At 41.3% G+C, this 27,943-nt stretch overlaps 1 protein-coding gene across 4 annotated transcripts in view; it reads left to right on the forward strand.

The window, feature by feature from the left end:
- LOC127636199 (zinc finger matrin-type protein 4-like) overlaps positions 1-27,943 on the forward strand; it is a 151,033-nt gene that overhangs the window by 36,148 nt on the left and 86,942 nt on the right. For all 4 annotated transcript variants that reach the window (XM_052116645.1, XM_052116654.1, XM_052116637.1 and 1 more), the window contains one exon: positions 19,419-19,508. In XM_052116645.1, the coding sequence (XP_051972605.1) occupies positions 19,419-19,508 (90 nt within the window). The remainder of the gene's footprint in view (positions 1-19,418; positions 19,509-27,943) is intronic.

A 27,943-nucleotide genomic window follows, 5' to 3' on the forward strand; every position in this document is an offset into this window, starting at 1 on the left:
GACTCCTTAGTTTTTCCTAATTTTGTATTAACTTTTTCTTTGAACTGTTGTATAAAAGCAATATCACACTCGCAATCGTGCTGTATGGCCCTAAATCTAGGCTGTGATAAAGCTGTGAATATTATGCACTGATATAATGGTGGTTCCTCTCAGAGGAAAGGAAACTACAGCTCTGTTAGCTCTGTTTTCTGGAATTTGGCATGATTAATCATAAGAGGTTTTGTGTGCATCTCCTCTGATCTGTGTTGAGAGGAAAACATCTTAGATGTATTACAGAGTGTATCCTGGTGGTCACTGAAGAGAGCGGAATAGGGCCACTTGTCAAAAGAGCTGCAATCTGAACTGGCCCAGATAGGAAGAAAATGTATTTGCCCAGACAGTCATGGAGTACAACAAGAAGGTAGTTTGCTGGTGAATGTAAAATATTAATTTTGTTTTTGTTGGTGTGAGTGTGCCAAGTTCATCATTTGGCAGGATTGCAGTTTGGAGGGTCGTCCCTTGTGGGAGTGTGGCTGTGCAAGGTGTGGAGTAGGACTATCTATGCTACATCAAAAACTGCTGGGTAAATTGCCTACAACTGCTAAAAAGCTGTTTTCTTTTTTTTGCTGATTTGTTGTATTCTATATCTCACAAATGTGACACTATTTTTGCTTTGTCTACATTTTTGCAAACTGCCACAAGCACAAAAAGTGGGAAGTTGTGAAAAAAATTGCTTTCATGCTCCTAATGTGGAGAGACATGCAGTGAGGACAGTTAATTTGTGTAGAGAACTAGATTTGTTGAAGAGTCTTTCTCCAGGCTAATTTATACTTACTGGGTGAACAGGCTTCTTTTAGTTAGCCTAAACAAGATGACAAATGGCAGGGAAAGTGAATTTTTTGTTTGCTGATATTTCTCCTGTACATCTCAGAATTTCTAGACCTAGGAGAACTCTGCTCATGTAGCGTTAAATGATTGGTTAAAACGAATTGTGGGTGTGGTTTGGATGTTGTACAATGGTGTACAACATAAAATCAACAAAGACACCATGGCCACAGCAAATGCGTGGAGAGAGTTTGCGGATTTATTAGATAACCTGACACATTTAATAATGCAAATAAGCGATACAGCGCTAAAAGCGGTGATCCACAGAGAGAAAGCAATGCCAATAAACCTGCATTATTGGCATTGCTTTCATGGCTGGAACAGTACATTAAACACAGTGACGTCACCCTCAACAAAACCATTTTAAAATGACGCAGCACGTAATGTAAATACTGGCTTTGTTTGTTTTAGTTTGTCCAGGACAAAAAAAGTTTGGCTTCTTAGGGCTCTCTGTTTGTCTCGCTCTCTCAAGTGTAACCTTGATCCTCAGATGAAAGCTCAGGTATCCACTGACTATGTTTATCAGATAAATCATTACTATTAAAGTTCAGATTTCACTTTGGATTTAAACTTCTGTTTACAGAGACATGTCTTTGTCTTATTAATTAAGCATTTTGTAAGAGTCTTTATTAGAGTCTTTGAGAAGTGGGAGGGAACACAGAAAGACCGATGGAGAATCAGTGTTTATTTATTGTTTATCAGTCAACTCTCTGTAAAATAAAGAGCTTTTGTAATCTGAAATTCATACTTAATGTAATTAGACGATTACAAAAATATATGATTTGTCTATTATTTCCATGCAGTCTCTGGTATTTGTATATGATTGTTGATATTTCTGTAGCTGCAATTGCAGAAGAGCTGTACACCTTCTATCATCTTCATCTGCCAATAATCTGCTTTCTCATTATATGATCGGAATCCACATAAGATTATTGAAACACACGTCTATAACAACTCGATAATGATTGGAAGTAAAATATATGGACAAGATAATGTTTATTGTATAATGTTTACCATTCTGTATTTAGGTGCTAATCTAATGACTAATGATGTTTCATTAGACTTGGTCTTGGAAAATTATTCATATAAATATGAGTTTTAAAGTTATCATCCTCAAATTTGAAATAGAACATTATCAGACTTGTGGCTTCGCTCCATTATGTTTCTATGGATCAACAAGGTCATTGTCTTATATTATTTAATATAAATATTTATGGGGGAAAAAATAGCTGATCACTTTACAATAAATGTGAGCTTTTCTAACAATTTTATAGATTTTTACTTTTATTGACCAAAATTATGCCTGTACAATGTGGGGGTAAACTACAGCCATTGTATTTTGAGTATGTCCATTTGGGCTTGAGCTCAAAACAAGGGGTGCACGATAACAGTTTAAGACTACATCAACAATTGCTGCCGACTTCTCTGGGAAAGGTCTCACCTTAAAAAAGCCAAACAGTGGAACCAGATTTTGGTCTGATGAGATCACATTTCAATTTTTTTTTTAAAAACACAGCCGTTGTGCTCTCCGTGCCAAAGATGAAAAGGACCATCCAAGCTGTTATCAGCGTTAGGTCCAAAAGCCAGTTTCTCTATGTGCCAGGGGTGTGTCAATGCCCATGGCATGGGTAACTCGCACATCTGTGATGGCACTATTAATGCAGACATATTTGTACCAATTTTGGAGAAGCTTATACTGCCATCCAGCACCGTCTTTTCCAGGGATGTCCCAGCATTTTCAGCAGGATCATATACTGACAAAATAAAACCAAATAGTGGCCAAATAAGCAGAGAGTGCGTGTGCTAGAATGGCCTGACTGCAGTTCTGACCATCTCCAATTGAGAATGTGTGGTGCATTATGAAGTGCACAATACGGCAACGAATACCCCGTACAATTATGCAGCTGAAGACCAGCGTATGAAAAAGGGGAAAAATGTCCCCTTTTAAACTCAACAAACAACCTGTGTCTTCAGTGCTCAAATGCTTATATAATGTTTAATAAGTGTTATTAGAAGAAATGGTGATGTTTCACAGTGGTAAACACTCGACTGTCCCAACTTTTTTGAATTGTGTTGCAATAATTTGAAATTACTGTACATTTAAAAAAAACAATGAAATTCAAGGCAAAACATAATTTAATGTTTAGTTGAAGTGCTTTTAATGTAACAAAGGGTGAATATAATTTACAAATCACTCCTCTTTTTTTTATTACCATTTTTCTTACTGTCCCAACTTTTTCGGAATTGGGGTTGTAGAACTTATGCTGTAAGCTAAATGTTTCCTCTGCAATGAGGTTTTAATCCTCACTCCTGAAACATCAAAGACAGAGAGAGAGAGAGAATTCACATATTTTAACTGAACAGTTCAACTGCAGCTGTATTAAAAGGGACATTATTAATACATTAGTATCGTAGACAGGAATAATGCTTCCGTCATTGGATTTTATTTCATAGTCTTAAAGCTAACGATCTACTGTAGGGTCCATATTTATGTGCTTATTCTCAAAGTTATATCATGCTCTTTTGTGTGGTTGCACTATTACCAATGCCTGTGAGTACGTCACAAGTACAGGACTAATAGATTTTATTGCCAAGCTCCAGGCCAGCATACTCTAAATATTAAATGTAAGCATCTGGAACAGAATGATAGTAAAGATTCCTCAAATATCTCGTTATTTACCACTTTGTTTTGCTTTGCTGTTATGACTGCTAACACAGTGCATCAAGGGGATCTTTTTTCTACATATCATTTACTGACAGCAGGTATGCCTTATATAAAGCAAATTGAAGTTATTTGGATTCTTTATGCAGTAATTGAGGTCTGTGGCCTGTGTTTCCCATGGGGTGTAATCTCTGTGGTGAGCTGTGCTTCTGGATCTTTGATTTAATTTTGTTGTTTAGCTCTCTATCTGTTTGTGTGCCCTTGGCTTGTGTATTCTCCATGCAATTCTGATCAGCATTTTCTAATCTTACATATGTATGAGAGGCGTAGCAGAGAGCAGGAAGACTGCAGGCTCTCATTTAAGCTTGGTCATGGTGATATTATCAGTCTTCAAGAGCCAACCTCCCTCTCATCATCCTGGACCCACTTTTACATGATTGGAATGGTCCATGTGTCTTCCTCCGTGTGTCTTTGCAGAGCCCCCTGACTTCGAGTTAGAACTAAAGGATGCTAATGTAGATCAGATTGAGAGATATTATTGTGATCTATCATGACAAGTTAAGTTGGCAACTGTTTATAGTGACTCATTTAGCAATTTAAAGAAATATGGTAGAGAAATTTTAAATATAACTGAAAAATTGTTTTTTATTTTTTTATTCTCAAAGTTACATAAAGAAAATGTGCGCGTAATGAGGTTTCCACATGACGTGCATCAGTCTTGCCGAAATACATTGAGCTCTATGGTTTGAAGCATCAAAAGTTACTGCTAGTGTTGTGTTGCACTGCTAGTAGTAATGTGGCATACACTGTTTAAACAATTTTAAATTTTACCCCATTCCCACTGACTTTTCGAAGTGGCAGCAAATGATTAATGGACCATACAGATGATGTGTCATTACATGAGTGATGCAAGCTCAAAAATTAAAACAAGATGTTCTCTCGAAGCCCATAATTTATGTGGCATTTGCCTCACCAAACGGAATTGCAAAAATAAAGGATTATTTTCAAACAGGTTTCCCCAAACACTTCCCCTATCTCTCATTGTTTGGACAAACCGATAGTCCTGCCCCAAACTCATGCCAGTGCTGCTGTTTTGGGATTGAAAAAAGCTGACCAAGATAAGTCATTAGGGTGATTCTATAACTTCTGACAATTTGCCGTTGCGAGAGTAGAAAAACGTAGTGTTTTTTTATTTAATTAATAGTAAATGTTTGATAAATGTACTGGAAAGAAAATATTTTTTTATATGTGACATTACTTTGTCCTGAACAATGAGTGAGACTACATGTATGGAAATGTTTTATTTTGTATTTTTATTTTTTTACTATATTGATCAGGTCAAGTGCCTGTATGTACAGAATCCCCCATTTATTGGATAATAAATATAACAATAAATAAAATATTAATAATAATAATAATAATAATAATATATAACACGTAATTGACATGACTATTAATGTCTTGAAATTAAATTAGATAAAAAAAGTTTGCTGTGTGTGTGTGTGTGTGTGTGTGTGTGTGTTTAAGCACTCCTACCTATAGTTATACATTCTATATTATTAAAAGTATATGTAGCATTATATTACAATGATAATAAGAATTTATAGAGTTAACATAAATATACTATTTATGTTATATATCATATATTGAGGTGTTTGGAATATAATTAATATTAAATGTCTATCAGCTGTATTGGACAGAAGAGAGTAAAAACACACACATGTTCATACACTGGAATATTCGTACATGCATGTGATATTTTTGTCTTGTCTAATGCTAACCAATTAAAATTTGAATTAAACTTCGGACTTAGTGGCTGTTTGTTTTTCTTGCAACTGATACGATATAATGTCCCGCAGTTTACTATGGTTACTAAGGCTATATGAACGACTTCTTATATGGCCAATCACAGACCGCTTGTAAGTAGCTCTTAGTAGCCAATCCGAACGCATGAGGCATGACCTAGCAGAATACGGGTGGGGGGAAAAATTACGCATATGCACGTGTGATGTAGTGGCATTGGAATTTGAAACACGGGAGAACTGACGCAGTGCTGTTTAGGAGGAACGCTGTGAGGAGGAACACTCTACAGTAGCTTGGTTGGTTTTGGAATTGAGTTGTATTTATCTATTTCTTTACTCACAATGGTGCATTTGTATTCTTATCCTGGATGTCTCAAACGAGAATGTGAGATTATATCGGTAACTACGCGAATACGTCACACAAGAGACCGCTTGGGCTCCACCCTCTCTGAAGGGTCAGGGTGAGTAAATAATGATAGAATTTTTATTTTTGTGTGAACATCTCCTCTGTTATTACCTCACAAAGGATCAATGAGGCCTTTTATTGTTGCTCTAAATTTGGCTTGCACAATTAGTTCCTCTAGAGTTGGCTAAGGCAGGATGTTTTGGTTGGCCTAACAACTGTAAGAAATTGTATCCCGGCAAGATAATTTTTACTCCTTTTCTGATCGTGTTAATCAGACACTTTAAAATAAACTTAGAAACAAATAATTGGTTGCACAAGGATAACCAAACAACTGAATTTTATATCTCCGGCATCTCTTTTGAAAGCAACGAAGAAAAGGCTCTAGTAATTACATTACTTTAGAGCTAGTCATTTGTAAGTGATCTATTGTCAACTGATATTACAATTTTTTCTTGATAATGAGCTGAGATCAAAGGCAGTTTTATAAAGCATGTTTAATCAAGCCTACCTGACAAATTGCTTTCCAGTGTGTGTGTGTATATACACTCACCTAAAGGATTATTAGGAACACCATACTAATACTGTGTTTGACCCCCTTTCGCCTTCAGAACTGCCTTAATTCTACGTGGCATTGATTCAACAAGGTGCTGAAAGCATTCTTTAGAAATGTTGGCACATATTGATAGGATAGCATCTTGCAGTTGATGGAGATTTGTGGGTTGCACATCCAGGGCACGAAGCTCCCATGCCACCACATCCCAAAGATGCTCTATTGGGTTGAGATCTGGTGACTGTGGGGGCCATTTTTGTACAGTGAACTCATTGTCATGTTCAAGAAACCAATTTGAAATGATTCAAGCTTTGTGACATGGTGCATTATCCTGCTGGAAGTAGCCATCAGAGGATGGGTACATGGTGGCCATAAAGGGCTGGACATGGTCAGAAACAAAGCTCAGGTAGGCCGTGGCATTTAAACGATGCCCAATTGGCACTAAGGGGCCTAAAGTGTGCCAAGAAAACATCCCCCATACCATTACACCACCACCACCAGCCTGCAGAGTGGTAACAAGGCATGATGGATCCATGTTCTCATTCTGTTTACGCCAAATTCTGACTCTACCATCTGAATGTCTCAACAGAAATCGAGACTCATTTTTCCAGTCTTCAACTGTCCAATTTTGGTGAGCTCTTGCAAATTGTAGCCTCTTTTTCCTATTTGTAGTGGAGATGAGTGGTACCCGGTGGGGTCATCTGCTGTTGTAGCCCATCCGCCTCAAGGTTGTGCGTGTTGTGGCTTCACAAATGCTTTGCTGCATACCTTGGTTGTAACAAGTGGTTATTTCAGGCAAAGTTGCTCTTCTATCAGCTTGAATCAATCGGCCCATTCACCTCTGACCTCTAGCATCAACAAGGCATTTTCGCCCACAGGACTGCCGCATACTGGATGTTTTTCCCTTTTCACACCATTCTTTGTAAACCCTAGAAATGGTTGTGCATGAAAATCCCAGTAACTGAGCAGATTGTGAAATACTCAGACCGGCCCGTCTGGCACCAACAACCATGCCACGCTCAAAATTGCTTAAATCACCTTTTTTTCCCATTCTGACATTCAGTTTGGAGTTCAGGAGATTGTCTTGACCAGGACCACACCCCTAAATGCATTGAAGCAACTGCCATGTGATTGGTTGATTATATAATTGCATTAATGAGAAATTGAACAGGTGTTCCTAATAATCCTTCAGGTGAGTGTGTATGTATGTATATATATATATATATATATATAAGAGCAGTCCAGGCTATTTTATTTTTAAGTTTTAACTTTGAATGCATTATGCATTTTTCATGGTGTATTCAGTTACATTATCCAATGTTTAAATTGTTATTTTGTCAGTGTTATGATGACCACATTCATCCGGTTTAATAATTGTTGCCTGTACAGTATATACATCCTTCTTGCACCAACTACAGAAAGGATAAATGCACCATGCATGTTTTTCTGTTCATTCCCAGTCACTCTGTAGTGATTTCGCAGTGTTGTTTCTGCCACTGATGGCACTCAGAGGGGTGAAATTAGCAGCAGAGGACAATGCAGCCACAACAGTGGTGGATTCAATGTTCCAACTTGAAGATGAAACGTCCTGGTTACTTTCGTAACCTCCATTCCCTAATGGAGGGAACGAGACGTTGTGTCGATGTAGTGACATTAGGGGTCGTACTTGGGAGCCCCAAACACCCCTGATCTTTGAGAAAAGGCTACTCATTCAGGTTTTGTGCTGAGGAGCCGAGACAAGGTCCCGGCCATTTCAGCGGATAGTTCAGTGTTATGGCAGGAAGGACATAATGTCTCATTCACTCCATCAGGGAACAGAGGTTACGAAAGTAACCAGGACGTTCCCTATCAGTCACTCACTCGAAGTTGTGTCGATGTAGTCACAATAGGGGTCCCTATACAATATGCAATGACTAGCTGACTGCACTAGCTTTTTACGCTGTGTATTAACTGCACTGTAAGCTGCGGTGGAAAGCTGAACCATATTCTGGTTGTTGGACGATCGACAATTGTGAACTCATCCCGATACTGACCGAATGGTAAACAGCAGAGAAACGGATACATTTATATGGTCCAGTTTCATTCACTGAATAGGGCCTCATCCTTCTTTACACAGCAAGCCCATCAGGCTCGTGTGTAGACCTATTTTTATAGTACATTGATTTATATTACACATGCTCCAAGACCTTTGGTCATGGAGGCAGAGGCAAAAATCAAGCTGACAATATTGGATGCTTGTTTGCCATTGGAAATTATGGGGGAGTCTAAGCTAAAATGGGGGAACAACATGTAGTACCCAGATAGCGTGAAACACCCTTGCGGAAAAAATCATCGCCTTGATCAACTCGTTCCCCAGCGCGAGATGGTGGGGGGGGGGGGGGCAAGGGAAATACCAAAGTAATCAGAATCAGAACATTCCTTAACATGATGCGCTTGGTTGTACTGCAAAACCATTTTGTGTAGATCCAACAGCTGACTTAAAAGAACGACTTCCATACCACCACCAAAAAAACAGAGCAAAGATTGCAGTGATGCCAGAATGCCTGCATGGTCCATGAATGGGCAAATTACAAAAGACACTAGTTAAAATTCCTCACTGATAGCATCTCCTGATAACATACCAAACGAATAATGGCACAGATGAATCGATCGCGTGTTGGTTCGCCATCACTCCGATGGTAAATATTCTCTCATTCCAGCCTCCTCATTCTACGGCCAGGCTCACCAATCCATGCATGATCCCCTCTGCCGCGAGCAATATGCTTCGAACGGGAAGAGGAGATAGAGAAAGGCAGAGGCCGCTCCTCCATTGCCTTATTCATGTGCATTCTCCCAGAACGACACAGAAAAAGACAATAGGGAAAAAGGGGCCAATTTGTTCCTTACCATCAATGACGAATTCTCTCATACAGCATTTTTAATAGCGACGGCTCAAGACATGGTAACTGTTTTGCACGCTTGTTCGTCAGAAAATGGCTGCCGAGCTTGGTTTCAGAGAATGTCCGGCAAGACTCACGCTTTCATTAAAGGGGAGAGCAACAAACACAAGGAAGAATCTAATGTCCGTTCACACTCCAATCTTCTCAGATGCAAAGCCAAATATCTCAAACTGAACCTGCACAATAAGCTCCAATCTTGAGTCCATGGAACTGGAACAAGTGGGAATAACACCTCATGGTGAGAAATTGTGAGCCTCAAAGAATGCTGCTATCCCCTTCGGACTCATGTAATGTTTTGAAGAAAAAAAAAACACTTTAAAATTGCTCTGAAATAACGCTGTACAAAATGACGTAAGTTGTTTCTGAAATTCCATCCTGTGTTGCTACACAAAAGGGAGAATAATAATGATCCTCACTTCGTGTGAGTCATTGGTACAACACAGGCCAGACAAGATTGTGCACTGAAGAACAGAAAATCTTACTCGATGGCACCAAAGCGAATGCTTTTATGGAGCCTTTGACGTAGCTCCTTAGGGTTAAGCGCCACCAGCCAATAAATTGCCGTGATTGTACAAGGGCTTCAGGACACGTGACACTCAGGGCATGTCCCAACACAATTATGCAGCTCAAGTTTCTATGAAAGGGAACCTTTATATTCATAGTAAAATCATAATAATCATACAGAAAATGAAAAATGGGAATAAAAATCATAATTTGGTGGTTATTATGTTTTACTCCAAATACAATGGTATTTAAGCTATAAAACAATTAAAAAAGTTGTGTAAAACAATTAAGAGGATGTTTAAAATTTAGGATTTTAAAGAGTATGAAAAAATGGGTTGATAGGAACATTGTATTATGTCTAATATGTGTAAAATTACACATATCAATCCTTATGTAACTATATTTCACATGCTTTTTAGTTTTATAAGTTTACCTGTCCATAAGAAAACTCCAATTCAGGGTCAGTTTTGATCCCCAAAACTATTTTTTATCTCTAAAACTGAACGAAGGTCTCTCCAGGAATCAAATGCCCTGCTGATGTTCACTCTAGTTTTCGCTCGACTACGATCATGTTTCCTCCTAGCCAGAAGGGATTCAGTAGTTACATTTAAAAAAAATTGTTTTGGCTTACTCACAGTTTGTATAGGAGTAGGTTTTGTGCTGGGAGCCGGACGTTTGCTGGATTCCATCTCTAAGACAATATTACTTAGTGTTGAAGACTGTCTGTTGTCGTTGTTGAATAGCAGAAGAGAAGCTATTACTGAGGCAAGGCTCTCAGGAGCGTGCATAAACGCCACATCCTTTCGCATGTCAGGAAGGGCTAATTTTTTAAGTTGCATTACAAGCCATTCACACATTGGCAAAAACAAGGTGAATATTACATGAAAATTGGTATATAATGCACCTTTAAAAAAAGATGATTTTATAATATATAAATAAATAAAAATGAAATAATACAGTTCTGTATTAAACCCATGGTGAAAAAAAATGCCCAAACTAACAAAACAAAAAAAAGACATGGTTGCTTAACTTACTTTTTATAGTTACTACAGTATTACTATAGTAAAAGCATGGTTTCCAACAAAAAACTAATCATGAGTAGCCTACAACAGTTATGAATCAGAAACAGAATGAGCTTTATTGTCAAGTATGCTTATACGCACAAGGAATTTGTTATGGTGTCAGAAGCTTCCAGTGCAAGAAAATGCAACGTATATACATACATACAAATGTATACATTTAAACATGTATACATAGTGACATAAAAAAAATTATAAAAAAAATGACATAAAAGATACAAAAAGAGAAATATACTATAGATATACAGTTATGTGCCAGTGATGTAATATATTGAAGAAGAGGTTACTACTATTACTACTGTTCTTACTACTAACTATGGTTATAGTCTACTCTGTTACTGTAGTAAAACTTTCTTAATCTATGGTATTTGTATAGTAAAACCATAATAAGCACAACATTATGGTTTTTATTACTATAGTTTTAATTTGTCCATATTATTACAATGGTTTTACTACGAACATCAAGGTTAAAAAATGGTTACTGTAGTAAAACCATGGTAAATTTATTGCGAGGGAACGCAAAACTATTGAGAGGGCATGGAAAACTTATGCAAAGAATGCAAAACTATTGCAATCCAGCCCTTTCCTCTTATGCCGAGTTTACACTACACAATTTTTAGCACGATTTGTTTCGCATACATTTTTGTGGAGATCACCGACAAAAGCCTGAAAAATCAGAGCTCGCTCTCGTGAGTGACGTTCGCAATGAATGAACTATCAAAGACCCGATTTGAGAGAATCACAGAGTCGCTGATGTCAACGTGATATCTAGAATGTTAAATATCTGGACCTGTCTGCGATTCCAAATCGTGCAGTGTGAAATAAGATTTGAATGGATACAAAAGCAGCGTTGACCTGCAGCCAATGAGAGAGCAAGAAACGGGGCATGGGAAGTTTCAGTGGGAGGAATCTTGATGAACCTGCAACAGAACATCAACTAGCATGGCTGCTGTGTCAAGAAAGTCTCATTGGGCTGAAGAAATGGAGGAAACATCTGTGGAACATTGGAAGGAGCACCAGATTTGGTTTCCTCTCAACTGTACCACAACCGTGTGGAGAAAGAGATGAGTTGGAGAGATATTGCCAATTCTCTTGTACAGTCAGGTAAGTAAATAGTTAGATTTTACAGTACGATGTACTTTTTCATATTATAACCAATAAAAAATATGATGCCTTGAGGCAAGTAAAAACATACACATCATATTCTGAAATGCATAACATATGATCATGCATTTGTTTTTGTATCTCGTATCACTTCTCGCATATACTCTGTTGTGAAACGTAATTTGGAGTCCATGCAGAGTCGTTGGGGATTCGTCAATAGTGAAATGTTTTGCAATGCGTTCACTCCTGTCATGTATTCATCATGTAATTTGAAAATGCTACGACTTCAGTGACAAGTCAGACAGTTGTGCAATATGAACGGTACCACGATCCGACGTCTTTGAATGTCATGCATTGTGGAGGAGCCATTAGGGGCTCTGTACCCATGCAACGAGTATTTGGCCTAAATCTAAAATCTCACTCTGTTTCCTTGCACTCTATGTGTATCTGCCTGCTCATAAAACTGGGACTGAACATGAATTAGTGACTAAGTAACTAGAGGCCAGAAAATGAAGACACATACAAGTCTGGTACTTTGGAATAGAATATTCAGTGGAACTGTGGCATGCTAATAACCCAGTCTATTTGATACAGATGTCTAATTATATTTATAAAAGTATTGTTTTTTCAGCACCAACCAATATTTTACAACTTTACATGTTTTTGGGTCTTACTAAAGATGAAGATGAAAGATGAAAACCTTATTGCCCCATGGGGAATTTGTTTTACACTCATGGAACCACAATAAACATAACCACAACAAACATAGAACAACAATAACACAGCAAATAGTGACATAAAATTATCAATTCGACAACTTAAGGAATCAATAGATAGATATATATTCAATAATACGCATCTAAAATGTTCAACAGCTTAAAGAATCAATAAATAGATATATATTCAATAATGCACATTTAAAATAAGTCTATATGCCCATAGATGATCCATTAATTGAATGCTCCTCGGCACAAATGATGTAATATGTCGTTTAGTTTTTGTTCGGGGCATTCTAAATCTACATCCAGAGGGGAGGAGGGAATATTCTGTGCGAAGTGGGTGCAATGGATCCTCCAGTATCCTCAGTGCCAAATTGAGGGTATGCTGGTCAGTAAGATTTGTGATGCTTTTCACATCTGATCCAGTAATTTTCCTACCCATTTTTGTCACCTTGTCCAGCATGTTCCTGTTCTGGATGGCAAAAATCACCACACTCTGAATAAAAGTTAAATAAAACAATGTCAGGGTGCTAGTCTCTGCATTAAAGCTGCGCAATTTTCTTTAAAAAAAAGAGCCGTTGCTGTGCTTTTGAGTATCTTGCTAATGTGTTGGCTGACCAAGTGAGTTTATGATCAATAATAGAACCCAAGTACTTATACTCTTCCACAATCTCAATAACTGTCTCATTAATAGTAACCGGTTGCAATGGAGGGGGCTTTTTTCTAAAGTCAATGACCATTTCTTTTGTTTTTGAAATGTTTAAAATTAGTGAGTTTTCACTACACCATTCATAAAAGTGGTCAACCTCAGTTCTGTAGTCCTGTTCATTATCTGTTAAAAGCCCAACCAAGGCAGCATCGTCTGCAGACTTAATCAATGAACATTTGGAATGATGGCTGACACAATCATTTGTATACAGAATAAATAACAACGGTGATAAAACACATCCTTGTGGTACTCCTGTGTTTGTCATAATGATTTTTGACTGACTATGACCCGCTCTCACAAATTGTAGTTATTGTGTAAAACACAATAAGTTAAATTTTGCTGGACTGCAGTGCACATTTTTGGTATTTATATTTGATCAGTTGATTTGGTTTCATTTTAAACAATATTTCATAGAAATGTTCATAAAAATTTGCCTAGCTGGAATTGGATATTTCTAGGGCTCAAAACTGAACCAAATAAGTTTTCAATAATGCAAGCTATGCACTAAATCTGTATTCACAAAACCCTAGATCAACATGCGAGCACCTCACAGCCTGAACTCAATTTTTTTATGAAACGGAAATAACTATGTAGAATAAATTGGGCTTTTGAACCTTTTTTTCCTTTGAATTAAGATGTCAGATTGAAAAGTTGCAAGACAACGTTAACGCAGTGCTTGTCTGCCATTGGGGTTCCTCTAAAGTGTGTCTCAGCATGAAAGTGAACAGCCTTCACCCCACCAGACAGTCTTTGTTCTGGTTTTGATTTGTGCTTCCTGATGACACGTTGTTGTTATCTCCTAAGACAGCCTGGTGTTCTTTGTAATGGATTGATAAATCCATTAATAACTGCTTTAGGAAAAATAACATATTGTACAACAACTCCACTGCTTGTCTACAGACTCATTCTGACCAAGGTAAATGAGAAACAATGTGTCTGACAATAGTGTTTGAACCTGCAGCATCATCAAGATACATACCTGCAGTTGTCAGGATAATATAGTGCTGTTGGTGAAATGGAGACAGACACAATTGAATAGACCTTGCAGTGCAGGTAGCAGGAATCCTGTCCCATTATTGACAGTGTCAACTCCTATTCAACTCACTTTTGATATAAAAACTTGAAGTAAACCCTGAAGGAAACACATCTCAGCAAACAGCCCTTTGCCAGTGTAGTGTGGGTCCTTCTACAGTAATGAGTCTTGAAAGCTTTCTCTGTTTGCCAGTTATTTTTCCCCTGTGCTTATCCATGAGTAGAGCTTGATGTTTTCCTCTGGCAAAATGACAGTGGGGTTTGGAACATCATGTGCTTTTGGCTTTGAGCTAAATTGTGAACTTCAAAATATATTGCTGTGACTAACCCAATCTGAGTTTATTTCACCCTTTTAGAACTTTTTTAATTTATGTAATTATCATCCCCAATACTTCCATCAGGACTGGAGTTGAGAGTACTTAACAGTACACTTCGGGTCAAATTAGCCCTCAAGTGTCATTTCATCAAAAACAACCCCACTATTTATCACTTGAGAGAGATGGGAAAAGCAGCCTCGCTTTACACTCTGAAATGAGGCTGCAGAGCATTATCTTTTTATCGGTCTGTCTGTCTCATATGCTTTGCCATGATATCTGTGCCATTAGATAACATTATTAATTCATAATAAATGTAATGCAATTAAAATTAGTGAGGAATATGAACTTAAAATTAATCAATACAGACTGGTAAAATGGCAAAGCATGATTTATTTGGCATTAACACAATTAATCTAAAATTCTGAATGTTACAATTTGCCTCTAAATATATGTTTTCTCTTTCCAAATATAGTTCATTTATCTTGCATGCATTCAGTTCCACTTTTAAGGAACAAAGACATTTTGCTTGTAGGAGATATTTAAAGGGGTTTTTCACATGTAAGAGTTCATTGTACTATAAAAACATGCTGTAAGTTTCAGAACTCAAAACTTCCTCCTCACTGCAAAAAGAGCATTTGTTGAAACCAAGCTGCAAAAATGACTCGTTCTCTCTCCACATTGTGATGTTTCACTACAGTAGACATTTGTTTATGACCGTCTCCACTACCATTATTTTTGGAATATTTAATACTTTTTAAAATTTCAAAATTACATTTAGTCATACAAACACATTTATTAAAATGTAATTTGCAGTTATTGTAAATTTAAATAAAATTATAAATTATATTATTTATACATTTTTCATCTTTATTGCTTGATTGTGTTATGGGAAACTGAGAATGAATTATGGACAGAATTGTTTGCAAAGAGATGATTTTAGATTTTTGCATTTTCACACTCCCAAAGGTGGTGGAGAGGGATCAAGTTCTCCCATTGTCTGTCATTCTCAATAACTTTGAATTCCACTGTCCATCTGTCTCTCTCAGTTCTCTGTCTCTTTCCATATTTACTCTCTTGAAAGAAATATGAGGACCAGACTAATAAGATTCTCTCAGACAATCTCCAAACACAAGGTGACAGATTATGTTTTTCAACAATTCATAATCAATCGAGTCGTTTCATCTATGTCTATGTGTCATTTTACGAGTCTAAGGAAAGTAGACAGAAAATCTTTCACTCTTTTAGGAGGAAATAGTGCCTTTCAATGCAGATTATCCCAGTGCCACTCTCTATCCTACATTTCCGCCCTTTATGTTGAGGATGAAGTTCAATTACCCACTTGTCAAACAACATCATTTTCAGGTAAACTGAGCAGTGAATTGATTAGCCCACTCTCTGAAAGCTGTACCGTCAAATACAAGTAATTGATGGGTTGGTGATTTGTGGCTCCACACTCACTTAACACCAGCCACAGTAATTATTTATTGGCCTGTGCATAAGATGGGCACATCTTGTTGACTGCCGTTTGCCTTTTCAGTATCTCACTCAATTCCTAAACCCTCCCCCAGTTCTCATCTTTCTTTTACATCCCCCATGACCACATTTGCATTTAATTAAATATTAGTGTCTGTTTAGGCATAATGGTAATTTTAGACAAGAACAACTTTAGTTTTTTGGTAAAATAAAAAAAATAAATAAAAATGTTTTAAATAAAAAAAAGTATGATTTACCTTATAGTTAATGTTAAAAATGTCTTATGTTTAACAAGTACATGCTTTTATGGTAAATTGTCAAAAAATTGTCTAATTATGGTGGAAAACAATTGGGTGTTCCCAAAAGTCCCTGCGTGACCCATTTCCTTTGATCATATTTTATTGAAATGTTTATGCTTCTTATTTTTTAAATCAGTTACAACCCCAATTCCGAAAAATTTGGGACAGTATGAAATATGCTAGTAAAAAAAAAATGTTGTTTGAAAATTATATTCACCCTTTGCTATATTGAAAGCACTACAACTATACATTATATTATGTTTTTCCTTGTGAATTTCATTGTTTTTGAAAATGTACAGTAATTTAAAATCAGATTATTGCAACATGTTCACAAAACTTTGGGACTTTCCCCAAATTTCCCCAAATTCATCCATTATGTAGGTCTTTAGCTGCATAATTGTACAGGGTCTTCATTGCATATGGTGTGCTTCATAATGTGCTACACATTCTCAATTGGAGACAGGTCAGGACTGCAGGCCAACCAATTTAGCACCCACACTCTCTGTTTACACAGCCATGCCCTTGTAATCCAGGCAGTAATCCAGTGGTTTGAAGATGTCCTTCTGGAAATTGCAGGGACGTCCCAGGAAAAGACAGTGCTGGATGGCAGTATACAGTATGTTGCTCAAAAATTTGTACATATCTGTCTGCATTCATGGTGTTCTCACAGATGTATGAGTTACCCATTCCATGGGCACTGACACACCCCTGGCCCATACAGACACTGGCTTTTGGACCGACTTGGATGGCCCTTTTCCTCTTTGGCCTAGATAACATGATGGCTTTGTTTTTCAAAAACTTTATGAAATGTTGAATCTTCGGACCAAATAACACAGTTCCACTGTTCTAGTTTCCATCTAAGATGAGATCGAGCCCAGAGAAGTCATCAGCGCTTTTGGACAGTGTTGATGTAGGGCTTCTGCTTTGCATAGTTAAGTCTTAATGGATGAGTCTTTGGATGCAGCGGCAAGTAGTGTTGACTGACAAAAGTTTACTAAAGTTATCCCTAGACATGTTCATGATATCCATTACAGATCAATGTTGTTTTTTAAGACAGTGACGTCTGAGGGATCAGAGATCACATGCATTCAGAAATGGTTTTCGTCATGCCCTTTACGCATCAAGATTTGACCAGATTCCTTGAATCTTTAAATATATTGTGCACTGTAGAGGGTGAAATGCCCAAAATCTTTCAAGTTTGTCTTTGAGGAAGATTATTTGCTGAAGCATCTGTAGACAAATTGACAAGTCTCAAATGATCCTTGTTCTCACGTGTTTAACATCTGTTTCACATTGCCTTTGTTGTGGCAAACAAATTATTAACCAACCATTATCACTGCATAAGAGACACTCTGAATCAAACAGTCTTTTAAAAGAATTTATTCTTGCAAGAAGGACCCAGTCATTACACAGGAATTACACTGTGACATGAGTGAGGCATTGTCGGGGAGGGCTGATTTGTTTTTATACCTCTTTTCCCCAAGGTCTCCAATAGAAGCAGATCTTCCCCTCTACATTCCTTAGATACAGGGACTAGGCCACTAGCCCTGATTTACTACTAACTAGCCCAAACATACCCCCCTGTGCTAAATGACCTCTGACCTGAAGAGGGCAGAGGACCCCACTCAGCCTTTCCCAAAGTGTCTCGGTTCTGCTTTTCAGTCGTAAATACTGTCTCGGTTCAGACATAAGCACATACATACATTTTCTATCCTCATCTCCCTCTACGAATGAGAAGACAAGGTGGCATTCCTTTGCAATGACTATTACTGATCAATGAGTATTAACATTTCTACAACACCTTGTAATTTCAACTTGTAACATTGTTATTAGTCATAATATGCCCCTGTCTCAACTATTTTGGAGTGTGTTGCAATCATATGATTTGAAATTACTGTACATTTTCAAAAACAATGAACTTCACAAGGAAAACCCTCATATAATGTGTAGTTATAGTGCTTTCAATGGTGAATATAATTTATAAATCGCTCCTTTTTGTTTTTATTAGCATTTTGTGTTTGTGTGTTTTGTGAGTGACATTGCGCTCTGTCTGCAAATATGTATTGGCCATTGCTCCCAAATTGTCCACTAATAATGAAATGAAAGTCATCATGTGGCCTTTTGTTTTACCACCTGTGATACCTGGTGGTTAACAGTACAGTAGATTTTTGTTGTTCCAGTATATTGAATAATTAACATTATATTATTTAATTATATATACGGTAGTGAACAGTAAAATATACAGGCACCAAAACTACAACCCATAATGCTTGAAACTTGGTCACTGTATTTGTGCAGTGAAGTTCTTGCAAACACAGCTGCCAGTTTTTAGTTTTTTTTTACCATAAATTTAACAGGATCTTTTTAACAGTAGTTGCTCCCCCAGTTTGGCCAGAATATACTCCGCTGGTTTAATGATATAAATGAACTTAAAACAAACATAAAAAGACACACACGCAGCTGTGTGCATCTCTCTCTCTTGAACCGGTGTCTCTGGCCGCCCCTTTTCTCGCTCTCCCGCTGATTCAGCTCCGGCCATGCTCCACATCACAGTTCTCAAGGTTTCTAATCTTTCTAATCCAAGAACTAAACTGTAACTACAGATGAACCATGACCTGTTTAACCTAATAAGCCTATAAAACTAAATGGTTATGATTGACTCTGATTCTGAATGTACTTAACTAATAGTGGGGCAGTGGTAGCTCAGTGGTTGAGGCTCAGGGTTACTGACCAGAAGGTCAGGGGTTCAAGACCCAGCACCACCAAGATGCCACTGTTGGGCCCTTGATCAAGGCACTTCACTCAAGGTTGCTCCGGGGGGATTGTCCCTGTAATAATTGCACTGTAAGTCGCTTTGGAGAAAAGCGTCTGCCAAATGCATAAATGTAAATGTAAAATGTAATAAACTCAAAATATTGAAACGGAAGTAATCCCTCCCTCCCCTGTTCTTCCCTTTTAGAGTCGGAAACATGCAAACAAAGTGCGTCTGTATTACATGTTGCACCCGGTGGATGGAGGATGTCCAGCTAAGAAGCTCAGAACAGATGATGTAAGTATCCCATCTTATTCTTTTATCGAAATGACACCTTTCTAATTTGTTTCTAAATGACTGTGCTTGCTTTTCAATTGGGCTATATCACAGCATGCCGTACATCACATTGTGGCTGCTGTCATACATCATACCCTGAACCATTCTTTTTAAGGTCAAGGTTTTTAGCCCTTTCTTTTAATGGGCTTATCTAGCACATTGATCTCTACTGTATATCTGTCAATGCAGAGAATATTTTCAGTGACCGGTGCCCTATTTGTGAATGAATGTTCTGTAGGGGTGACTCAAGAGCTGTAGTATGTCAGTCCGGCTATCCATCAAAAGTAGACAACATCCTGTTCTAGATGTGTGTGAAGGATGTCCTAATCCATCTTTTTTTCTCTTGAATTATCACATTGAGTTAATAGGTGAGGATGCCTGTGTTCAATCTTGGATTTAAGTGTTCGTTTTAAACTTGAAAACATAAAATTTAAGGCAGCAATTTAAAATAAGGAAAATCAAAGTGGTGCAGAAGTTACAACCTTAATTGCACATTTTCAACCACTTTGAATTGAATTGCTGATGAAACTTATGATTTGAGATGGAAATGGAAGCAAAGTTGTTGGTATAACAACAGTTAAATAATTTTTACATTGATATTTACTTTGACTTCATTCAAATCTGCCAACTAAGTAAAACAAACAAACAAACAAACAAACATGAAACTTCAATTCAAGTCTAACTTAACACTTAACCATCTTCCACTGAGTCTAGCTGAGATAATAGTCTATGTGCTCTACTACTCTCAGTAGGACAAAGCAGACTTCTGCCTTATTGTTGAGTTTGATGGGCCATTCAAACAATAAAAGATGTTCACAAGCACAAAGTTGTGTGAATGTTGCTGGGATCAGCTTTTCCCTCTCTGCTGTGCTGAGATAGTCTGTGATGCCTGTGGTTTCTGCAGATGTTACATGTTCTTCAGTTTTCCTCCAGACCAACAAAGTTCTCACAACAGGAGGCCAAATGCTCATCTAAATGTTTATGTGAGAGCTGGAGATTGAGAAATCATAGCCATTGGCTGTGGAACAGTATAATAAAGATAATTGCTACGGTGTTGGATAAATCTGCATTGAATGGCCAGATTTCAAATGATTGTAACTGCTTTTTTTGAATTCTTAGAATAAACTTTAACACTACACTTGTATAAGATCAATAATGAACAGACGTTTAAGCAGTCATTAAGCTCCATTTGTCATCTATCAATCAATAAGCTCTTTAGACAAACTAGACTAGATGAAATTGGTCAGCTAAGGAATATAATGTGCCTTTACCCACTGAAGCTGATGTTAATTAGGTAGAAATATGAACATTCGGCTTGTAGATGAGTGCAGATCATAGGTCAAAAAGGGATTCATAATATGTGATGTATAAGACGGACTGCATATCGGTAGCTGATGCATAACATATCCATGATCTTTTTTTTTATCAGCATCTAGATTTTAAGTTGAAATTTGAATTAAAGGAAGAATTCACCAAAAAATGAAAAAAAAAAAATTGCATCATTTTCTGCCCATCCCATTGTTTAACTTTCTTCCTTCTGCAGAACACAAATTTTTTTTTATAAAAAATATTTTACTTCTGTAGGTCCTCCTTTTTCCCTATAAATTGACATAATTGGTCTGCTTGGTTATCATGATTTCAAGGTTGATTACACTTGCTTGCACCATCTAGCGCTCTGTGCATCAAGCATTTGGAAGTGTAATAGAGACTGAAATCGTGATCATGCTTAGAGACACTAGGAGGAGTTACATTTTGGTCTGTTCTCACCCAAAACCTATTAGACCGCTTCTGATTTTGGTCTCCATTTACTTGCATTGTATGGCCCTACGGAGCTGTGATATTTTTCTAAAATACTTAATTTGTGTTCTGCAGAAGAAAGAAAGTCATACACATCTGGGATGTCATGAGGGTGAGTTAATGATAAGAGACTACATTTTTGGGTGAACTATCCCTTTAATGAATAAAGGAATTTGTATTTTAAATGCAGTGACTGTCACCTTTTTGCCTTCTTTTTTGCTTTTTGCATTGTATGGCCCAGCAGTGTGACAAATACATTCTTAGGAGTACAAATATTATGTGTTTCAATTAATATGATGTCCTAAACTAATATAAATGTAAAAGAATTAGCAAAATGCTGTTTAAAATAATTTTAATTTATCATGTCACACTACAGGTCAGCTTTCAAAAAGCTGATTATTTCTTGTGAAGTCCCCATGTATTTTGCTTGTTTTAAATAAGTTCGGGCCCATAGTTACCGAGTTCTATGGGCCCGAACCTGAGAAAACACGAGATGCAACCGACTCAACGCAGAGGTTGTAAAACCTCGCGAAGGTGTTGGGTGTTGCCCAACCCGCGGCTCTACAGATGTCTGCTAGGGAGGTGCCCTTGGCCAGTGCCCACGGCCAGTGCCCACGGCCAGTGCCCACGAGGACGCAACACCCCTTGTTGAGTGAGCTCGGACCCGTAAGGGTAGGGGCACAGCCTGGGTGTGATAAGCCAGTGTGATGGCATCGACAACCCAGTGGGCGAGCCTCTGTTTGGAGACGGCATTCCCTTTCTGCCGTCCCCCAAAGCAGACAAAGAGCTGCTCAGAGCGTCTGGTGCTCTGTGTGCGGTCCAGGTAAATGCGCAGGGCACGCACTGGACACAGCAACGAAAGGGCTGGGTCTGCCTCCTCCCGGGGCAGCGCTTGCAGGTTCACTACCTGATTTCGGAATGGTGTGGTAGGAACCTTGGGAACATAGCCCGGTCGCGGTCTTAGGATCACAGACGTATCTGCCGGACCGAACTCCATTCAAGTGTCGCTGACAGAGAACGCTTGCAGGTCCCCGACCCTCTTAATGGAGGCGAGCGCGATCAGCAGGGCCGTCTTAAGAGAGAGGGCCCTGAGTCCAACTGATTCGAGCAGCTCGAAGGGAGGTCTCTGGAGTCCTGCCAAGACTACCGAGAGATCCCAGGAGGGAACTAGGCCTGGCCGGGAGGGATTCAACCTCCGGGCGCCTCTCAGGAACCTGAGGATCAGGTCGTGCTTGCCCAAAGACTTGCCGTCTACAGGATCGTGGTGGGCAGGGATAGCGGCAACATACACCTTGAGGGTGGACGGGGACAGCCTCCTGTCCAGCCTCTCCTGTAGGAACAGAAGCACTGACCTAATCGCGCATCTCTGCGGGTCTTCGGCTCGGGAAGAACACCAATCTGCGAACAAGCGCCACTTTAGGGCGTAAAGGTGCCTGGTAGAAGGGGCTCTGGCTTGGTTGATGGTATTCACAACGGTCGCCGGTAAACCGGCTAGCTCTTCCGCGTCCCGTCCAGGGACCAGACGTGGAGGTTCCAGAGGTCTGGGCGCGGGTGCCAGAGCGTGCCCCGTCCCTGAGAGAGGAGGTCCTTTCTCAGGGGAATTCGCCAGGGAGGAGCTGTCGCGAGGAGCCTGAGTTCCGAGAACCAAGTCCGAGTGGGCCAGTAGGGGGCCACCAACGTGACTTGCTCCGCTGCTGGCTCCATAGGAGGAGACGGCGGGCGAGTTGTGACATGTGGCGGGAGTGTACGCCGCCTTGGCGATTTATGTACGCCACCATCGTGGTGCTGTCCGATCTCACGAGGACATGTTTGTCCCGAAAAAACGGGAGGAACTTCCTGAGAGCAAGAAGGACGGTCAGCAACTCCAGGCAATTGAAGTGCCAAAGCAGCGGGGCCCCTTTCCAACGGTCCGCTGCTGCGTGCCCGCTGCACACGGCACCCCACCCGGACCGGGAGGCGTCGGTTGTGACCAGGACGCGTCGGGATCCCTGCTGCAGGGGCACTCCTGCCTGTAAAAAGCAGAGGTCTGTCCAGGGTCGGAGTGTTTTGAGGCAGGCGGGGGTGATCCTTACCCGATGCGTGCCGCGGTGCCATGCTTGTCTCGGGACTAGAGTCTGGAGCCAGTGCTGGAGTGGTCTCATATGCATCAACCCTAGCGGGCGCGACCGCCGCGGAAGACGCCATATGCCCCAGGAGCCTCTGGAAAAGTTTTAGAGGGACCACTGTGCCTGGCTTGAAGGAAGCGAGGCAGTCCAGCACCGACTGAGCACGCTCGCTCGTGAGACGTGCTGTCATTGAGACTGAGTCTAACTCCAACCCGAGAAAAGAGATGCTCTGAACCGGAGTGAGCTTGCTCGTTTCCCAGTTGACCTGAAGCCCCAAGCGGCTTAGGTGCCGGAGCACCTGGTCTCTGTGTGTGCATAGTAACTCTCGAGAGTGTGCTAGGATGAGCCAGTCGTCGAGGTAGTTGAGAATGCGGATGCCGGCTACTCGTAGAGACGCGAGGGGACAGAGACAGGCCGAAGGGGAGGACTTTGTACTGAAACGCCTGGCCGTCAAACGCGAACCGTAGGAAGGGTCGGTGTCGTGGCAAAATTGAGACGTGGAAGTACGCGTCCTTCAGGTCCACCGCTGCGAACCAATCTAGATGCTGAACGCCAGCCAGAATATTTCTCTGCGTAAGCATTTTGAACGGGAGTTTTAACAAGGCCCGATTGAAAACTCGCAAGTCCAGGATTGGTCGTAAGCCGCCGCCTTTCTTGGGTACAATGAAGTAAGGGCTGTAGAAACCCTTCCTCATTTCGGTTGGAGGGTAGGGCTCTACCGCGCACTTGGCTAAGAGGGTCGCAATTTCTGTGCGCAGGAATCTGGCGTGCTCGCCGTGTACTGCGGAAAAGCGGACGCCCCTGAAGGGGGGCGGGAGCCGGGCAAACTGAATTGCGTAACCGAGTCGAATGGTCCGGTGCAGCCAGCGTGATGCGCTTCCCAGCTCTGCGCTAGGGGCACCAAAGGGACGAGTATTTTGGACGTACCCGGCGGGGCCTCGCAGCGGGGCGGAACAGGTAATGCAGCGTCGGGCGGCTTCGTTGCGGCCTGAGGCTGAGGTGCTGAGAATAGACTCAAAGCACTTACCTTGCTCCGCGCGCCCGGTAAGGGGCGGGTTCTTGACTGAGGAGGAGGTCTGATGTTGGCGTCCTCTGGACTCGTCTGAACCGGCCAGCCGGGGGACAGTCATGGGCAGGCGGAAGGCGGGATCGCCACGTCCGGTGTACCGGGACTGTTGTGATCTGAAAGCACATTGCCGTGAGAACTGCATTTGCGGGCCAGGTGACCCAGAGGCAAAGGAAATAGCTCTTTTATTGAGAATGTGGGTACCACAGCCCCCGTCAGGGGGTGTGGCAAATGAAAAAACAAAGGATTCTCCTCCCGGCCCTCCACCGGGGGACGGAGCGGTCTTACCACCTCCGGAGCTAATGTCTTCGGCTCTGGGTCGGCTGTCTCAGGAACGCTTGGGAGCCTTCCGGGTCCTGGAGGGGGTTCGCGAGACAGGGGGCGTGCGCCACCTGCGGAGTGCTCGACGCTGGGGCTGAGAGCTGGGCCCGGGTTGAGGCGGAGCAGGAGCTGGTTTCCTCGCAGGGGGACACCCTCGGCGGGCAGACGGGGCAGGGCCCGTAGCGGCAGGTCTGCGGCGGGGCATGATGTGCGAAATGGCCTCCGTCTGCTTCTTCACCGCGGAGAACTGTTGGGCGAAGTCCTCGATGGTGTCACCGAAAAGACCAATCTGGGAGACAGGTGCGTCCAGGAAGCGGTTTTTGTCAGCCTCACGCATCTCGACCAGGTTGAGCCAAAGCTGGCGTTCCTGGACCACTAGGGTGGCCATCGTCTGTCCGAGTGCCTGCGCTGTGGCCTTCGTCGCTCTCAGGGCGAGGTCGGTCGCTGAGGGCAGTTCCTGCAGCACATCAGGATCAGGTCCACCCCCGTGCATGTTTCTGAGAGCTTTGTTCTGGTGGACTTGCAGGAGGGCCATTGCATGCAGGGCGGAGGCAGCGCGTCCAGCCGTAGTGTAGGCCTTCGCGTTAAGCGAGGATGTTGTCCTACAGGGCTTGGATGGGAGTACAGGGCGACCCCGCCAGGAGGTAGGGCTACCGGGGCATAGATGGTGCGCAACTGCCCTATCAACCTGGGGAATCGCGTCGTACCCGTGGCGCTCTCCGCCGTCGAGGGTGGAGAGAGTGGAGCGGGTGGCACCTAGACGAGCGGAGAGCGGGGCTCTCCACGTAGACGTCAGCTCATCATGCACCTCCGGGAAGAAAGGGACCGGGGGATGCGAGGCCGCGAACGCGCGCTGCCCCCAGGAACCAATCATCCAACCGAGAAGGCTGTGGGGAGGATGGAGGGTTCCAGTCCAACCCCACGCTCAAGGCGGCCCGGGCAAGCATGTCGGACATCTGAGCGTCGGCCTCAGCCTGGGCCTGCTGGCCCGAGGCGGCAGTCCAGGGAGTCCTCAGCATCAGACACCGCACTCTCCGATGCAGCGGCGAGCTCATCTGCTTCGGACTCGGGAGGATAGACAGCCGGGCCGTGAGGCGAGCCGCTATCGCCGCGAGTGTGGACGGAGACCAGCGAGCGTGTCGGGAACGGGAGGTTCGCGGGGGCTACCCGGCGAAACTGCACCCGCTGCCGCCCCCAAATCGCCCCCAGCGCCAACCGCACCATCCTTAATCCCGTGGGAAGAAGGAGCAATGCGGGGTGCAGCTGGGGTGGCTTGCTTTCTGTTGAAAGCGAGCCGCGATCGCAACGTGGTCATGGTCATGTTCTCGCAGTGAGAACATGAACCATCCACAAACGCCGCCTCGGTGTGATCGCGGCCCAAACACACGAGACAGCGCCTGTGGCCGTCTGAAGCAGAGAGCACTCTAACGCATCAAGGAACGACACAGGGGCGGAAAGGCATCTTGAAAAAGACGCGTCCTTAAAAGGACGTTCAACGCCGCTGTGTTTGCTCTTTTAGAGAAAATTACTCTTTTAGTAAAAAACTCTTTTAATACACCGTGTGTGTGTGTGTGTACGTGTCTGCGCTGTCGAAGCGCTCAGGGGTAACAGTGCACGCCGTGCACTGAGAAGGAGAAAGCCGCTGTTGTGCGCCATCAAGATCCAACAGCATGCAGATCGTCAGAGGAAAACAGGAACGTTTAAGTGGCGTGTAACTCGCAGCAAACTGCAGACAGACCATCGGCTCCGAAGAAATTTTCTGAAAGAACTCCCGTAATTGCGCCGCTTAAATATCCGTATGTCCGGGGGCGGGATATGCAAATACCGACTGCCAACTCCCATTGGCCCTTTTCAATAAGATCAGAGGTGAATATCGGCGCTCAAGAGAGACCCCTAGTGTCGCTTCTCCGACACAACGTGGAGAGAGCGACAGAAGGGGAACTCAGAATCAGGAGGCAGACAGTGTTTAGAATCAGCACTTTTCACGGTGGGACTGAGGGAGTAGAGTGGAACTGAAGCAATTATTTTTCCACTTCATTGCCCTTTCTGATATTTATAGATCAATGAGCTCTACATGGCTACTGTTACATATGTAGTGCTGCTCTAAAATAAAACAAAATTGAAGATTTTGTGCCATGATTTTACTCGATAGACCTACTGATTTTGTAGACAAAACATTAAATCAGTTTTTGAGCAAAAGGAATCACTTACTAGTTTTTTGTTGATCATATTGCAGTTCAAATAGCAATCGCGACATTTAAAAAAATAACTGCAATATGACTTTTTGTCCAAATTCTGCAGCCCTAAAATCAACCTACTGTACAAATGGCTTACTTATTGTTGTATTTGCATAATAATCTGGCATAGAAGAATGTATATTAACAAAATATTACATTCTTCAGCTTTAATTACTTGTAATTTATTTATTTAAATTAATTATTACCTTTATTAATCTCATTATATGAGATTAACTGTATGTTCATATTCTTTCTGTTTCTCAGAGCAAAGGGTTGTGGGAGGGGAAACTGGCCCTTGACCAGTGTGATGAAGCAAAATCTACCTACATCAAGAGTCAGTGAGAAGCCAAGTTGTATCAAGCTGTCCTTTGCTCTTTCAACGCCTAATAAAAACGGCAACAGATCGTACAGAAGATCACTGGCCGCATCCATCTGTTTAACACAAATCAGCTGTCTTCAGCGGCTACTAATAGCTACATGGTCCCCTAAGGACGCTTAAAAAATCTATTTGCAAGTCTCCAGCACTGTAACTCAATGCAGGGGCCATTGCAGAGGATACAATTAGCAGCCTGGGACAACTTCTGTGCTGACCGAATAGCCCATCGGATACTTACTCCTCTTTAATTAGCGGTGATTAAATCAACCCCTGTTGGGGCTTATGTTCCCAGGTGAGAGGAGGGCAGATGGAGCACTTGTGGAGAACCAGAAATGAAGTAGAGAAAAGAAAGTGAGTTGGAACTCGAGCCTGGATCTACAGGATTTTGTTCTAGTCTTTGTTTCACTGAGTTAATGACAGATCAGTGACTATGTGTTAAATGCACTGTCAGAAAGCATGAGTGTGATATACTTTCCAGTTCATATTTATATTTA

This window comes from Xyrauchen texanus, chromosome 4 (assembly GCF_025860055.1).
Source record: "Xyrauchen texanus isolate HMW12.3.18 chromosome 4, RBS_HiC_50CHRs, whole genome shotgun sequence".
Lineage (NCBI taxonomy): Eukaryota > Metazoa > Chordata > Actinopteri > Cypriniformes > Catostomidae > Xyrauchen > Xyrauchen texanus.